The 16,247-nt window shown below is 39.3% G+C and overlaps 1 protein-coding gene across 1 annotated transcript in view; it reads right to left on the reverse strand.

The window, feature by feature from the left end:
- Positions 1–16,247, reverse strand: part of LOC145437313 (uncharacterized) — a 43,424-nt gene that overhangs the window by 8,836 nt on the left and 18,341 nt on the right. The window contains exons 5-9 of the mRNA XM_080314511.1: positions 13,894–15,252; positions 9,085–9,395; positions 6,186–6,314; positions 3,894–4,016; positions 3,656–3,808 (exon numbers count right to left, since the gene is read on the reverse strand). Coding sequence (XP_080170637.1) covers positions 3,656–3,808; positions 3,894–4,016; positions 6,186–6,314; positions 9,085–9,395; positions 13,894–15,252 — 2,075 coding nt within the window. The remainder of the gene's footprint in view (positions 1–3,655; positions 3,809–3,893; positions 4,017–6,185; positions 6,315–9,084; positions 9,396–13,893; positions 15,253–16,247) is intronic.

Consider the following 16,247-nt stretch of genomic DNA (forward strand, 5'->3'; position numbering starts at 1 on the left):
GTAAGGAAATTTTCATTATCAAACTTGAAAAGCAGAATAAGGCAAAACACAAATCCGGACATAGTAGGCCGACCATTTACGTGACTTGAGACAATTGTGAAAGATGAAAAGACAGGTATTATCATTGAAGAACATGTTGAGAATTAGGTAAGCATAAAAACAAAAAGTGGATAACAACAGGCTCTAGTCTCAGGCAGGCTCATAGGATTTCAGTGTGGATTTATTGAAGTTGTGATACTTCTGACGGTGTAGCTCAACAACTTGCAGCATACTTTTCTTTTGGCGCTCATCATCTGTGATGATCGAAGCAAAGTCGGTATTGAGTTTAACTCCTCGTTCAGCAGCGTCATTAACGACTTTGACATTACTTACAAAATGGCTCATTTCATTGTATGTTTCATACTTAGGCCATTGTTCCACAGGCTGATTCAACCATTCTCCAGAACACTCAAATTCGTTGAACAAATGCCATGACTGAGGGCCCACTAAATCAGCCAAAGTGGTGTTATCCTCCATAGTCCCTTCTGATGAGAGAATGCGTGGCCCGCGTCGATAAGATTGCGGTTTTTCAACTTTCAGTAGGCGGCTTGCAATGCTTTTTCTGGTATCGCAACTTTCTTTTTCTGAGAACAAGGCATAAACCAAAGTTTCTTCCACAATGTACCATGGATGCTTCTTCAACTTATTGAGAGCAGATTCAGCAACATCTTTATCGGTAGTTGTTTTTTTGAAATTGTTGAATAATGTATTTTCAGGACCTGTGGTTTCAGGTCCAAAAATGATTGTCCAGACACTCTTTACCACCAACTCCAATACATGATGGCGACAAGCATGATACAACATTTATTTACCTAGGCGGTCTTCCAGTAACTTTGCAGCTCCTTTTTTCCATCCACTATTCCTTGATGTCGTGTCAAATACCAACGTGGCAATGGAATTCTGCAAACTCCAAGTCGTTATCAAATCAAATGCAGTTTTAGCTTGGACCTCTCCTGTGGCATTTTCAATCTTTTGAATTCCAAGTAATTTTCCATTGGTATGCAAAGGATGCGAAGACAAAATAACAGCAATGCTTCATACTTTGTTCCATACCTGTCTTCTGTCAACTTTCCATCCCAGTGTATAGCAGCATGATTCGGTAGGTCTTGTTGAAATGACTCGTATATTTCATGCGAAATCTCAAGACGATTAGGTTCTCTACGTCTCTTTATAGTTGACCTGGATAGCACAAAGTCATTTAAGTCCCCACCGCATGCCTGTATGAAGGCACTAATCAACATAGTTGCTTCATTATCGGTCAATCCTGAGTTTTGGCCGTTTTAGGGCATTCCTCTTTCAGATACAGCAAATACTGTAGAACTTGGCGTAGAGTGGGTAACTTGGAGTGAATAATACACTCAGATGAATATCCAATCAAACAATGACCAGACTTCGATCTTGTTCTTGGTGGGTCCGACACAACCTTTCTCCGCTTTGTCTCAGACATTCTTCTTCAACCAAATTCTAGCCTACCAGCAAATTGGATAACTCAGTATTTTACAGTAACACTAAAATTGAGGCAAAGATTACTGACATATTACATGCCTTCCAGTAACATTTACTAGCTTAACACCAGCTGGAAATGTCTGTGCATCTGTTCTCGAGCTCGACTCACAATCACAACACGATGGTGTTTCTTCGGTGTACGATTCATAACAAACGTGCTACCAATACATGTTTCCCATGAACACGATATACCGGTTCTGCATGGTATAACGAAGATTCATCTGGCATTTATAGGACTGCATTTCAGTACAGTTAATAATACAGATATATTTCCCATCCTTACATAGCCGTCTTGAACTGATAACTTCACAAAAGCTCCAAACCAGTGACACGGTCAACACTACAGATAAAGATATGACGTAAACACTCTGGTGGATCGTCAGAAGTAAGGAGAATTGACCCGTGGGTCTTTGGGGGCTTTGCGCGCAGGGAAGACCGCGATGAAAATGACCAAAATCGGTTTTAGAGGTGTTTTTATGCACTACACTATCATTTGGAATTACGCAAAACAAGTTTCCAAAAAATTGCCCAAATCTGAACAACCCTAATGTGCAGTGTGCACAGACAAATCTCGTTAATTGGCAACGCGCTTGTAGCTAATTGGCCGCGCGCAGCGGGTTACCTCGCTCACATAAGCGGTAGCAGGTAATGTCGTAAACGGAAATACATTGCGATTCGTTCTAAATAACACAATCGGGGTTTATGCCGATTCATGCCAAACCGAATTCTAGGCATGCCGCATACCTAAAAAAATGTCTAGGTATGCCTGGCATGCCTTGCATGCCCAGGTTCGGCGCCTATGATCCCTATAGCGTAACTATAGTTTATCGTATTGGTTCCTTTAGCAGTAGAACAGGATGGATTCAACATGTGTTCAGTTCAGCTTGCAATATCTGTTTATAACGATTTTCGAGGATGTCGCTTTATTTTTCATTCAATGTGCTGTGCGTACCTCTTCCTTACATCGCCTAGGCCCAGGTGGGTGTCTGATTTCAAAGACTACTCCAAATCGTTTCGACGCCATCTTAGCTTTTCATTGTATTGCAGTCTTGTGATGTTTTGAAATGAAGAAAATATTAATAAATTGATATTGATTTATATTGATATATAAATTGACAACAAAAGGAGTTAGTGTACCACCTAAAAATAGTACATTGAACACTCTCTCATTCACGAAATTTCATGCTGGTGACGTCATATTTTGTGATACGGTTGTTGATATACAATGTTCTTTCCAATTCTCTACTAGTTGCTGACGATTACCCCTGACGAGTGTCAGCCGAAAATATTCAGGTTCATTTCAATATGAATATACTATTCAATTGAATATTATAAATGCAACTTTTTACTGCACCTTTCTCATGATTTTAGTGCAACAAAAACTTGCCCTAATCATGACTGAGTTGATCTGATCCTAACAGCTGGCTGCAGACTTTTTGACACATTAGCATTGTTTTGGTTACTGGCACACAAGCCAAGCCATTTACTCTGCAGCTTTTCAAGTAGAAATTAGCTAGAAGGGCGTGTCTAATGTCCACCCATTATTTAAAAGATGTCACAACATCTTAAACACTGGAAAATGTTAGTGAAATGGCTCCGTTGCTGGCGTCGGTTATGAGTTATGACCCATGCACTGATGGATCTTAGATTCGATGTGAAAGCGCAACATCGTCATTGTAGCGATGCAAAATTCCATTGTGTGATCTATTGCAACGCGCCAATATGTTGTGTCGTGCATATTCGTGAATGGCATTTCTATATGAGTGCCAGCAGCGTCCGCACATTTGTTCAACATTTGAAGAGAATATATAGGTTGTGTTATGTTACTTCAAGATGTGTGCTCGACAATAACATCGCTGACAAATGACACATAACATTTTGAATGAATCGGTGTTGTATCATTATATCATTTGATCCATAGATAGATCCCGGCACAAGAAGACCAGAGCATCTCAGGTACCGGGCAAGTAGAAAGCATAGGGTTGGTTGAAATCCTACAATTTTTCGTACTAACAGGGAATATGTTTAATGATCACCTCCAATAAACTGGCAAAGCCAAGAGAGCACAGCAAATACATCGGATGTTTTAGATAAATTCCCAGGGTCTGACCTTTCCCGCTTTTGGTGTCAATAACTTCTGCAAATCTTCTTGCCTGGCGTACAATTCTCCGTCGAGAAGTTCTATATTCTTAGCCTCGAAAATTACCGAATAAAAGGCCACTATTGCAAGACTATGAACGACTGCGAAGACGAGTTTTGATTCCTGTGAAAGCAGAAATAGTTTGTCAGCAATGAAGTATTTTACACAGACCGCAAGTCTCGTGATTTCAAATAAATTTATCTTTCACCTTCAGGTTAAAACATCCTCTGACACCATGATCCCCGCCTATGTTTATAAGATCTCCTCCATCGTTTGTCAAAATAGATATCAATTGCTCCGACTCCATGTTGGGGATGGTCATTTGAATTACCTAAAATGGTACAAATACTGTAATACATAGGGTAGGTTTGCCATACGTCCAGAATTTCCTTGACATGTCCGGAATTTCACTGGTTAAACTGCATCCGGGAGGTAATACTGAAATATGCCTAAATGTCTGGAATTTTGAAGGCTTCAAGGGAGCTGAAATTTTTTCGTAAATCAACATAAACTTATCTTTTTTCAGGGAAGATGTATGCTACTGGAAATTTACTTCGCGCTGCAAGCGATTTAGTGTCACATATAGTGATTTTAATATGGGTACCCTTGTCCTCGCAAAAAGTACAATAAAAATAAATTAAATACCTATAATTTACTGTAATAAGACTAATTGTAATCACAATTTTGAGAGAACAGTGCATTCCTAGTGTTAGGCTGTTCGGATGCTTTAGTCTTGGATAGCGGTTCTCAAGCTAGGGGTCGTTTCGTTGGCCCTTTTCCGGGGAAGATGGCACGACAGGGTTGGTAATTTGCAATTGAACTCTCTAATCGAGTTCACATAATCGTTTCGCCATCAAAAAAGGATGCCTGAATGATAAATCTATGAATTTGATTTGCGATAACATGAGACACGCTGTGTTCAAGATCAGACACCCCCGCAATTCTTGTTCGTTACAGCCCCAGTTTATTCCAAATAAGATCCATCAACTAGTAACATCATGAACATAGGCGCATACTTTTATTTTTACCTGGAATGGCCAGGTGAAAAAGGGAGGGGTTTGAAATTGTTTCAAATTTGCCAAGTTAGCATCAATTTATCACGGTTAAGTACATGCGTAAATGCCCATAATACATGGATAGGACAAGCTCCATAATGTTGACGAATTTATGCGTCTACGCTTGCCAGCGAGTCCAGCGGTTAATTAGCGATTCCTCAATCTCGCTTCAAGATCAACCATTCACTATTCGCCATCACGTGCTCGAACAATTGAATACGCAACCTCAGTGAGGTGACGACGAACTTTTTCACAAATTAATATGATTAAAGTCTGCTGTGGAATCTGTCCTGTAATGGCACCGATTTCAGGTGATTCAGGCCTGTCGTATCTTTTCTGACGCACATTTTCTGATGTTTAGTATTACCGCTGATCAATTGCGTCTGTTCGTGGCCAATTGCGCGATTGAAAATTATTCAATTTCCCGCTGTCAGTCTTAAGCCAGTATGATTTAACAATCGCATAGGTGGAGATAGCAAGCAAATCATGCAAGGCCTGTAGCAGACGCTATAGTTTAGGTCAGCGATGTTATCATATGCTCCAGTCCTGCTGTAGACTCAATAGTTCAGGCTGGTAACGATATCAGGCCTAGCCTTGAGCACATCATAGTCCATGCCAGCAATTATAGCGTGTAGGCCTGCATGCGGACACGCTAAATCAAACCAGCGACGATAGCGCGCATCAGATGTCAATGACTCATTTTGCATACAAATGATTCTCGCGCTGGTTAATATCAGCCCGAGGCCTACGGCCTACTTAGGCCATTATCAGCCAGTCGAATTTGATTATAAAATGGTGCGATTTTAATTATCCAGGTGTTATTGCAGCAAGAGCAATATGGGCGCATGCCGCGACCTTATCAATAGAAATACAAATTCCAATCTTTTTTCATAATTCAACCCAGAAAATTCTGTCACGTATGGCTGATTTCTTTGGGAGCTTAACTGCCTCTGCTAATTTGCCCCATAACCTTTTGGAATATCCATCAAATTATTGTTCAAATTTGAAGTTTACTCAAAAACATTCATTCACCCAGGAAAACTCAAGCCCATCATGCATGAAGACTATTGTAAAATAATTTGTTCAGAAAGGCCATTTTGACATGGTTCAATGAATGCAAAAAGTGGTATTTTTTACTGCGATAAAATGGTAACGACTTGTTTTTTTTCTGATTTGAAGATGACCGTCTCCTTTTGTGTGCGATTGGAATAAAATCCATGACCATATAGGGTTATCTTTTGAAAAAAAATTGGTTGATTTGGCATGAAATGATCTGGCGTTCAATTATCAGAAGTGTCTCATCTTTGCCTACTCTCCCCTATTGTTATTGGTATTATAGAAATTCCAAAATGTAGCCAGAGTCGAGGTCATGTAATTTACCATGAGCCACTTTGAAGCATGTTTAAAGAACCAAACCTCTATAAAAACACTTGTACCAAACTCACTCTCCACCGAAGATTTGCAGATTGTTGTTCATTCTTGTGATATCCAAGGAACAAACGACATGCTGCTGCTGAGAAGTGGTTGCTTCCCAGATCAATTTGATCGATGTAAAGCGAAGGCATCTTAGACATCTAGAGACATACTCAGCAGATTGAATGCCGTAAATGCAGAGGTAGTCAAAGTAGTCAAGAAAGCTACTCAAGTAGAAGTAATTCTTCCATGAGCAACCCAAAACTATTTGAAGTATAAGTAGAATTGACTGACTTTAAATATACTCAAGTACGTAAGTAGTTGTGAAAACGATCGTAATTCGTTCGCATGGATTGTCAAGAGCTACAAATTGAGCTATGCAAAAAGTTGCAGAGCCCGATTCATATTGATGCATACCAGGAGTTATCCAATTTTCGACAGCATAAGCATAAGTCCACATCCTGAGATGAAATTGATAGTATTGATATGAAATGCGATACAAATCCTCTGTCTACTCGAACAGCCCGTTTCAGGAAATATCATGGTATGGCACCATTCCCCATATCATAAGGCCCGTAGTTTTGTCGAAGAGCAATACGGAGAATTTGTATCGGATTCGGTGTAAACACTTGGCGCGATTAGTAAACGTTACTAAAAAATATGGAGGATCGTAAAAATGCCTTATTGTGTAGCTTTATTTCCGGAAATTAAAGGCATTACTACAATTGCTTTTACACTTCAACATGTATGTTCTCCAGACAAACGACCTAAAACTAATTAGAACTCAAAGTATGATACCGGGAATTGAAAGAGAAAATATAAATACTACTTCTAAAAGTGGAAAATGTATTTCATGTCTTTAGTCCAGAAAGTTTCAAAGGTGGTATGTTAAAACAGGTCTATACCTGAAAAAAGTCAAGAGTCCACTGTTTCCCAGATTAGGACACGCCATGGACTGCTATATTACAATATAAGTGAATGGTAGATTGCGAAACATCAGTTTGAAACGTTATGAAATATTTTATATGGGCGACAAGGCCGTGTGAACGGAACCACACAACCCGTTACCTAAATTATATTCACCGATACTTTCGTGAAATCATATAGGTCACTCCATATCCACCGTTCGCAAAGCGCAACGCAAATTCTGGGCTTTACTCAACTTTTGTGAAAATTAAATGATGATACTCTGTGAAAACAGCCCCGAAATTCCTCAGGCTATCTTCCTGATTGGAGGATTAAAATACTTGACAAACTGAAAATAGCGAAAAGTAAGCAGATCACAAAACCATAGGGAGTTAGATCTACTTGAGTAAGTACCAAAGTAGCGGAAAATTACTTGACTAATTTGATCACCTCTGCCAGAGGTGGTCAGTAGTGAAGTACTTCTACTTTTTGAAGTACTCAAGTAGAGTAGAAGTACTTCATTACTGACCATCTCTGAGTAGACACCATCATAATTTACTTCAGAATAATTTAGATTACTCGAAAAGGATATGATTTGAATACCGTAAACAGGGGTAACTTTGAACTTGGGTAACTTTGGACAATAAGCAGTAAAATATTCAAATTGTTATTCATGGAGAAGGGTTGCCGCTGGATGTCCAATTCTTCTTAATGAGGAAACAGTACCACAAGTGGGCTAGTCTCAATAAAAGGTGGATTCTTTTCACTACCAGATAAACTTGACACAACATTGATAAAATAATGGCGGTGGTCAATTTCATTATATATGATGGTTAATAAAATTATTACAACCAAGCATTGATAGCATGTGAGCCATAGATTAAAAACTTGGCAGTAGATATCTCTCGAGTAGTCTTAATCTAGTGCAGAAATCTCAACAGGCTCCCCCTTGGATCAATATGAAAAAATGTTGTTTTCAAAGTTACCCCCTCATATTTTATCAGAACGGGGGAACTTTGGACAGGGGGAAAATCAAGCTTTTTCCCACAACGTACATGCCATTTTGCGGGTGCGTATTACACATGGAAAATTACGGTAGTTAATTCTAATCTTTTCTCCATAACCCAAGAAAAACACAAAACTTGCCCCCCTGCACTGAAGCATTTCCAAGATATAAAGCGAAATTGTGAAAAATTGTCCAAAGATACCCCGTCTACGGTATTAGAAATTGAACTGTGAATAGCAAAATATCGCCCCTCGAATTCAAAATGGTGCTATATCCATCTCTAAATCCCGGAAAACCATAACAGTAACATTTTTGGAAATATATGGTTTTCACTTTTCTTCAAAGGCTTACAGAACCGAAAGTTCATCTCAACACCGCAATAGCAATAAACATTTGATTCAATCGTATTGAATGTGCATCAGTATAGTTAACACACATATATTCTGTTTCGATTTTATTGTCAGAGAACTGAACCTTAGCTATTTTGGATGGAAATTAATTGACAAGCCTGAGCAGATTTACAAAACATTGATATTTACCTTTACTGGAAAATATACCTGTTCCTTCTCACTTTGATTTTTGTCTGATATCACTTTGAAGTCTCAGTTTCAATCACACATGATTCAACGGGGTTTAGGGTTAAGTAATGCGTAAATGACGATTATCCAATCTCTTTGCGTTGGCGAACTTATGCGTATAATAAGCTTGCCAACGTGTCCGGAAGTGCTGTCAAATAGCGGGTCGATGATCGCAAACAATGAAATACGCGAGCTTTATCACAGGCTTTACCACAATTCGAATTATCCCATCGAATCCACATCTTTAAAATTCAAATTCCTCCATTTCAAAAAGGGAATAGTCAAGTTGCAAAAAATCTGACATAGCACCATTTACAAAGTCAATGAGCCAGTATGTTAACTGTTGTATGAGACGAGAAGCATATTGCCAGACACAAATCAACTTGACTTGATATTGTTTACTGCTAAACGCAAACAAAATTTGTTTATGAAAAGACTCACTTGGCATCGATTCTTCAGACATCTTGAGATAATTTTCAGCAGCTCATCATCAATGCTGCAGTTTCGTAAATTCAAATATTCAAGACTTCCACTCCTTGATATCAGTGATCCAATTACATGAGCTTCATCATGACTTAATGATATGCCAGATAAATTGATCTCTGATAGTGGTTTCATCAGATCGTCAGCATCAGTTTCATAAATTGCGGTGTATAATTCCATACGAAAGTGACTTTCATATTCCTTCATCTTCTTCAGTTGCGAAAGAAGCGACCGAGAAAGAACCTTTTGTTTCTCTTCCCGATCTGAGACTGTGACACAGCAGAACGATAAATACATTAATTTCAGCAGAATAGGTGATAAGTAGTAAAAAATAATACGCTGGAAGTTCTTGAGACAAATTATTTCGAACCTTCATGTAAGAGTGCAGTCAAACTATATTAGAATTATTCCCATAGGTGCTGAACTCCAATTTTCCGTAGGTATGTGGGATTGATGACATCACTCGGGTGATGTCATGACGGATGAGCCGACTAGCAAGCGTTCAATATCACGTCGCTTTATATGGTAATAAAATTACGATAGTATTAAGCAGGGGGTAGCCAGGCAGCCGAATTGATTTCAAATGTACCTAGGTAACATCAATTTATTAGGGTCAAGTACATGCACCAATGCCGATAACACTGGGCAACAATTTTGAACGAAAATATTTGTCGACTTTGATTTGGCACTTGATCTAGGCTAATTTTGGGGTGCTGAATCCAAAATTGCATCTGGTTTTTTTCTCTCACGTCAACTTTTTGCTCTACGACATATGCCCAAAATATGCGAATTTTCACAAATTTTGCGATATTACTTTTCCATTTCATCTAAAAATCTACACTTTTACCATTGGCTTGATTGTATTATGTAGGGAAAAGGAACTGGTATCGATCTGGGCCGATGTTTTCGCCCATTTTTGGTTAGAGGAAGCAATTATCCGAGGATATTTCACACACATATTTGATTCCAACTGCAGGATATTGCAAGAAAAATAAACATGACATTTACCATCAGCTATAGGTCTAATGCCACTTGTAGCTTATCCAGTGTAACCTGAAATTCTTATACGCTCGATAATTTGGATCAAGATGAAGATCTTAGGGATAGCTGGCCAAATCATAAAAATTTTGAAATCGAAGTTGATTCAGAAAGTAGAGTAGTCCATCAACACGAGTTATTGATCTGATATAACCTTTGGGACTTGGAATAGACATCTTCAGAGCTTTTGACATCCTTATGAAGTGAGAAAAGATTACTTGGCAAGGTAGAGAAGGTATTTCACTATCAATCAGGAGAAACAGGCTTTTCTTCGTAGGCCTACTTTCGGTAGCTTTGTGTATTGCCGTGACACTGACATTGGCCTGATACCGTTACCATGGATTACCGGAGGAGTTGGGAATCCCGATTTTCAAGTCACGTGAATGGCAAATGCCAATAGGTAGCTCAAAAAGAACACTAAAGTGTGCCATTCTCCAAAATGGCAAAGTCATAGGGTGCAGTAACAATTGCACACTCAGTTAGTCTACGTGAATATTACAGAAACATTGAGAGTAATATAGAAACATTGAATTATTGCAATATCACAAGCACGATTGAATCATATGTGTCAGCTTTGAAATATTGTGTTTTCTAGTGGTTAGACAATGAGGATGCACATTAGGGTTGTCCAAAATTTGGAAAATCTTACAAATCCTCCGTTGTAATGTCTTATTCTATAGATTATCGATAAAAAACGACACTGAGACTGAAAGAAGCTCACATGAAGGCCGTTAAGATTTCGTGCAAAGCGTTTGAAAGTAGCTGCCGAAGAATGGGCGTGCCACCGACCATAGAACGGCGAGAAGACCAGTAATCACGAAACCACGGCTCTTGATTGGGTAATCGGCTATGCTTCAATGACCACGACAGCAGCAGCTGCTGATTAGGTGATCAAAGAGTGTGCTACCGGCGGCGATTCTGAAAGCGCATTGTATGTAGGTAGATAGATAATGATTTAGGATTGATTCAGGGTATGTTGAGGTACGAAATACATGATGAACAAACAACAGTTGCTTCACAAAAACGTTTAAAGCATCACCGCTTTATTGTGAAGGAAACCGCCGTAGCCTATATGCCTTGTTTTCAACGAGGGAAAGCATAGGCGTTTATGCAAGTGGCGACGGATTCCTAGTTTCAGAAAGGATATATCATTATTGAATACAAATATAAAGCTTAACAATGACACTGTAATTTGCGTGATCTTATTGCATGGGCTCAGGCTGTAGTTCATAGTTGAAGTTTTGAAAGCTCTAAGGATCGGCTAAACCAGCGGGTTATGCTTGGAACTTGTCAGATGCTTGCATCAAACTGTATTCAGTTGCAAGTGTTGCAAAAGTGCTTGATGATGACGCAGAAAAGAGGTGTAATAGTAAGCACATACTATGCTGGAAATGATGTCAAAGTCCTTAATATTCGCGCAGAAAAGGGGTGTAGGATGTAAAGGTAAGCACAGGCAATGCTGCATAGTGCATCGTATCCAGCATAGTCTGTATAACATATCAAGCACAGTCTGTGCTTGCATTTAAACCTCGTTTCTGCAGCATCATTAGGGACTTTGAAAACACGTACAAATGAATTCAATTTGCTGTAAATATCTGATAGGTGCTAAGCCTAACTGTCTGATTCAGCCGTTCCCTAGAGCATTCAAAACTTTAACTATGTACTACAACCTGAGCCCAATAAGATCACACAAATTATAGTGTCATTGTTAAGCTTTATCTTTGTATTGAATAATGATATATCCTTTCCGAAACTGGGAATCCGTTGCCACTTGCATAAGCGCCTATGCTTTCCCTTTAAAAACAAGGCATATAGGGTACGGCGGTTTCCTTAACAATAAAGCGGTCATGCTTTAGAGTTTAGACTTTCTTGTGAAGCTGTTGTTGTTTGTTCATCATGTATTTCGTACCTCAACATACCCTGAATCAATCTTAAATCATTATCTGTCAACCTACATAAAATGCGCTTGCAGAATCGCCGCCGGTTGCAGACTCCTTGATCACCTAATCAGCAAGCTGCTTCTGCCGTGATCATTGAAGCATAGCCAATGAGCCAATCAAGACCCGTGGTTTCGTGGTTAATAGTCTTCTCGCCGTTCTATGGTCGGTGGCACGCCTATTCTTCAGCCGCTACTTTCAAACGCTTTGCACGAAATCTTAACGGCCTTACTGTGAGCTTCTTTTAGGCCCAGTGTCGTTTTTTATTAATAATCTATAGAATAAGACATTACAACGGAGGATTTGTAAGATTTTCCAAATTATGGACAACCCTAATGCACATGTAACCCTGATACACAGGTGTCACTGCCATATCTTTACGTCGGACAGCAGATATTCAAAAAAGCTAAAATATCGGAATAATTTCCCTAAAAACCTTGACGTAGTCAGAGATGGACAAGGAGAAAATGTCCCTCAACACCTGAAGATGATGTGGGTATGATACCAGAGTAGATTGAAGCTTACATATGTTAGGTGACTGTTACTCGAGTATCAAACTAGACCACCTGCAGAATAATAGGTTATTAGCGTAAATTTGGACCCTGAAACTCTCACTTTATTTGTCATGTAGAAGCAATATCGGTTTAAATCAACCAAATAAAGCAGTGCAAATGTTTATTTGAAGTCTATTGATATACTTTCGACTGCTTGTGGTTTTTGAAACACTTTATACAATACATAAAAAATATTAAAAATAGTGCTATAATGTGGGTTATGAGTCAATGTGCTGGGTGCCTAACCCAAAAAATTGACATGATAGACAAAAACGTGAGTCATTTTTGAATTCAACGCCCAAAAGTTAGTCAAGAACGATTGTCTGATCAAAGTCAATATAAATAGTGTTGATCAGTGTAATACATCATTCGGATCAGCTTCCTCTTTTTTCGCGCAAAATAACTCGCAACTATGGTATATATACATGACATCTCTTGCTACAAGAAGATTATTTAGCGAGTCCGACAGTGCATTCAATTAGCGAGCTCGCAATCACCTGTGAATACGCAACATATTCGTCAATACACAGGCTGACAACCAGATTCCAATCACTCCCTCTCAAGAACAAATGAATATGCATCTTCGGCGACGGCTAATAAACTAAAGTTGCCAGAATTATTTTCACAAATGCCAAGTCTGTTGTGGACTCTGTTCAGTAATGACACTAATTTCCGAGGAGTCAAAACTGTCGATATCAAGAGCCTGCATCACATCTTCTGACGCTTGTGTCTTGTGTTTTAGTATTGGCGCAAAACAAAATCAATCACGCCGCTTGAGTCTGTTCACAGCCAGTATGTATTTTAATTAATTCCGTCCATGTTCAATGTCTAGTCTAGAGCCAGTATGGCATCACAATCACAGCAGACCTGATATATTTTGCGATTATAGAAAGTGACATCTGTAGTATCGAGGTCTCAGCCTTGTTGCCCAGTGTCGCGTTTTCTGATTACTTGCGTTCGATTTATCTATTGCTGCTGATTTGCTCACAGGAGCAGTAGCATTACGGAATACATTGCTTAATTCTAAATCACGTAATTCACCAGCTAGTCAGGCAGGGACATATGCGTAACAGAATTCTGGGTACCCGAGCTGCTTAGCATACCTGAGTTCAGCGCCTATGATTATACCACATAAGACAGGGCTCATAAAATAGAGGTTGTTTGGCCTTCATTGAATTACAGGTCATTTTACTTCAGAAATCACTGCAATGTTGGATGATAGTGCCTTAATGCCTTACCTTTGTGAAGATTGTTTATTGATTTCGAATAGATGATTCCTGACAAAAATGTTCGAACGGTAGACCATCTTTCGTCATAAAGATGGAAGTTCCCAGCCGATTTCAAGTTAAACATTTCATGGAATTCATGAGGGCTCATCTCTGCTACAAAGCTTGCAGCCAAAAATTCTTGAAGGCTTTCATGGCAGAAGTAAAATGTGAAATCGCTGTCATTTGGATATTGACTGAGAAGATCATTGCGAGGAACTTTGGCCATTAAATCTCGAACATCATCCGAAGATACACCAAATTCCTTCAAATCATTCTCGCTGAACAGAAATTTTTCTTCCTTCATACCATGAAATGACATTGCCTTCAGTTTATAAATTATCTCGAGGATTTGGTGGTTAATTCGGGTGCTTTCTATACTGCCAAGATTAGAAATTATCCTATTGTACAATTCCGTAACAGTGGTGGGAGGAGATCCACTGGGGTTCCTACCCATTATAGCCGCCGTTAGAATTAAGAGAACTGGTACAGACACCAGCTTGCGACACTTTGGTGACATAGTTTCGACTAGTTCCCAGTGTTTCTCCCAATTATTTCCGATAAGACCGGCAAAAAGTTTTTGCATGTCATCCACAGTCAGACCATTCATAGCAACAATGTTGTGAGGTCGGGCGCTTTCTGGCAACTCTGACACCTTAAACTCGCGTGAAGTTATGATGATTGGAACATCACAAAGGATATTGCGAGATAACATGTTGTAGAAGATTCTTGAGGTGTTTGCTCTTTCAAAACTTGTCATTTTCCTGCGATTATTTCCATCAAAATCCCATGTCACCTGATCAAGACCATCAAAAATTATTACTGCATTAGATTGATGTTCATTCAGCCACGCGAAAGCTGCATCGTCTTCTTTTTCACTCTGGTACAGGCCACCGAACAAAAAGTTAGCTGGTTTGATATGTTCCTCTACTAGTATATCCTTCAATTCAATGTAATGTACCATTTTACATCCGTTGGATGTCACTTGCTCTTCTACAGTGCCAATGTTCAGTGCTTGCCGAGCTATTCTGCGAGAAAGGATGGTTTTTCCTGATCCTGCCGGTCCAACTATAGCGGTGATAGTTCCAGAGGTGGTACCCTTGTTGCACAGCGACACAGTTTCATCAAATGTGATTAATTCATCATCAACTTTGATTTCCTTGTCGTAACAACCTTTGTAGTAGTGATGTGAATCGACTCTCTTCATTTGTGGGTAGACTTCAAAATCCGGTTCATGCAGCCGTTCATGTATGAAGTATTCAAGGACACGAACTTTCGTGATATCCTTGGTATTGTCATTGATGACTTTAATCAGATTTCCAAAACTGGTTTCTGTCACAAAGAGATTATATATTTAGATTTTATAAATATGTACTGTGCACATGGGTTTGGCACATATTAGGCATAGCTATGTTCACGGAATAAGTTGGTAGGTATTGAAAAATTTCTGATGGTATATGTGTAAAATACTGACCGCAATCTTCAAGAAATATTAACATACTACCTATTTTTCTGGGCTATACTCAGCCCAAGTGACATTCAAGAATACAGGCGGCAGGGTATCTACAGCCACAGACAAAGTACAGGTATGTCTGCAGCAGAGCTTTGTAGCAGCCGTAAATTTTAACCACTCCAGCTCCAGCGCTTCCTTCTATCATACATGAGCTCCGGCTCCAGCGCCGCATTATTACCACTGCTCCGGCTCCAGCTCCGGCTCTGAAATTATCGAATGGGCCTGTCTATATCAGGGGTGCCCAACCCACGGGCCAAATGTGGCCCACGAGGTAATTTCCTATTATATTATCGAAAATGAATTGCTCAGATTGTGAACTTGCAATACCAACCAAAAATTACAAGTCTGGCTGCGACACTTGGGATGTTGATGACTAAAATATCAGTTCCGACGCATTGGGAGATCCAGGGTCCAGTCACATTTTCAGTAAATTGTCGTACATTACAATAAACTAAAATAGTAGTGAAATTTTTCTTCACGCTAAGCGTGTTCAATTGTCACATGATTTCTTGCTTGGTAGGCTACCTCCTACTGAAAATGAAAAAAAAAACGCCTATTTTACCCGATTGAGTCTAACTGTATTCGCAACTACGGGAGAAAATCTTTTCGCGTTTGAGCTCACATAAAGATCGTCGACGGTGAAATGTAGGCACAAAATGATTGTCGCATATTATCGGAGACCTTCGATATCGATGTGGCCAGATGTCGAATAGTCACGTCCTTGCAGACTGAGCCTAGCGGGCGGTATACAGTAGACCCGCAATATACTCAAGTAATAATATTATTGACCCAATTTATTTATAAACTTTGAAGA

This window comes from Botryllus schlosseri, chromosome 4 (assembly GCF_051294905.1).
Source record: "Botryllus schlosseri isolate E-star chromosome 4, Bs_hap1, whole genome shotgun sequence".
Classification (NCBI taxonomy): domain Eukaryota; kingdom Metazoa; phylum Chordata; class Ascidiacea; order Stolidobranchia; family Styelidae; genus Botryllus; species Botryllus schlosseri.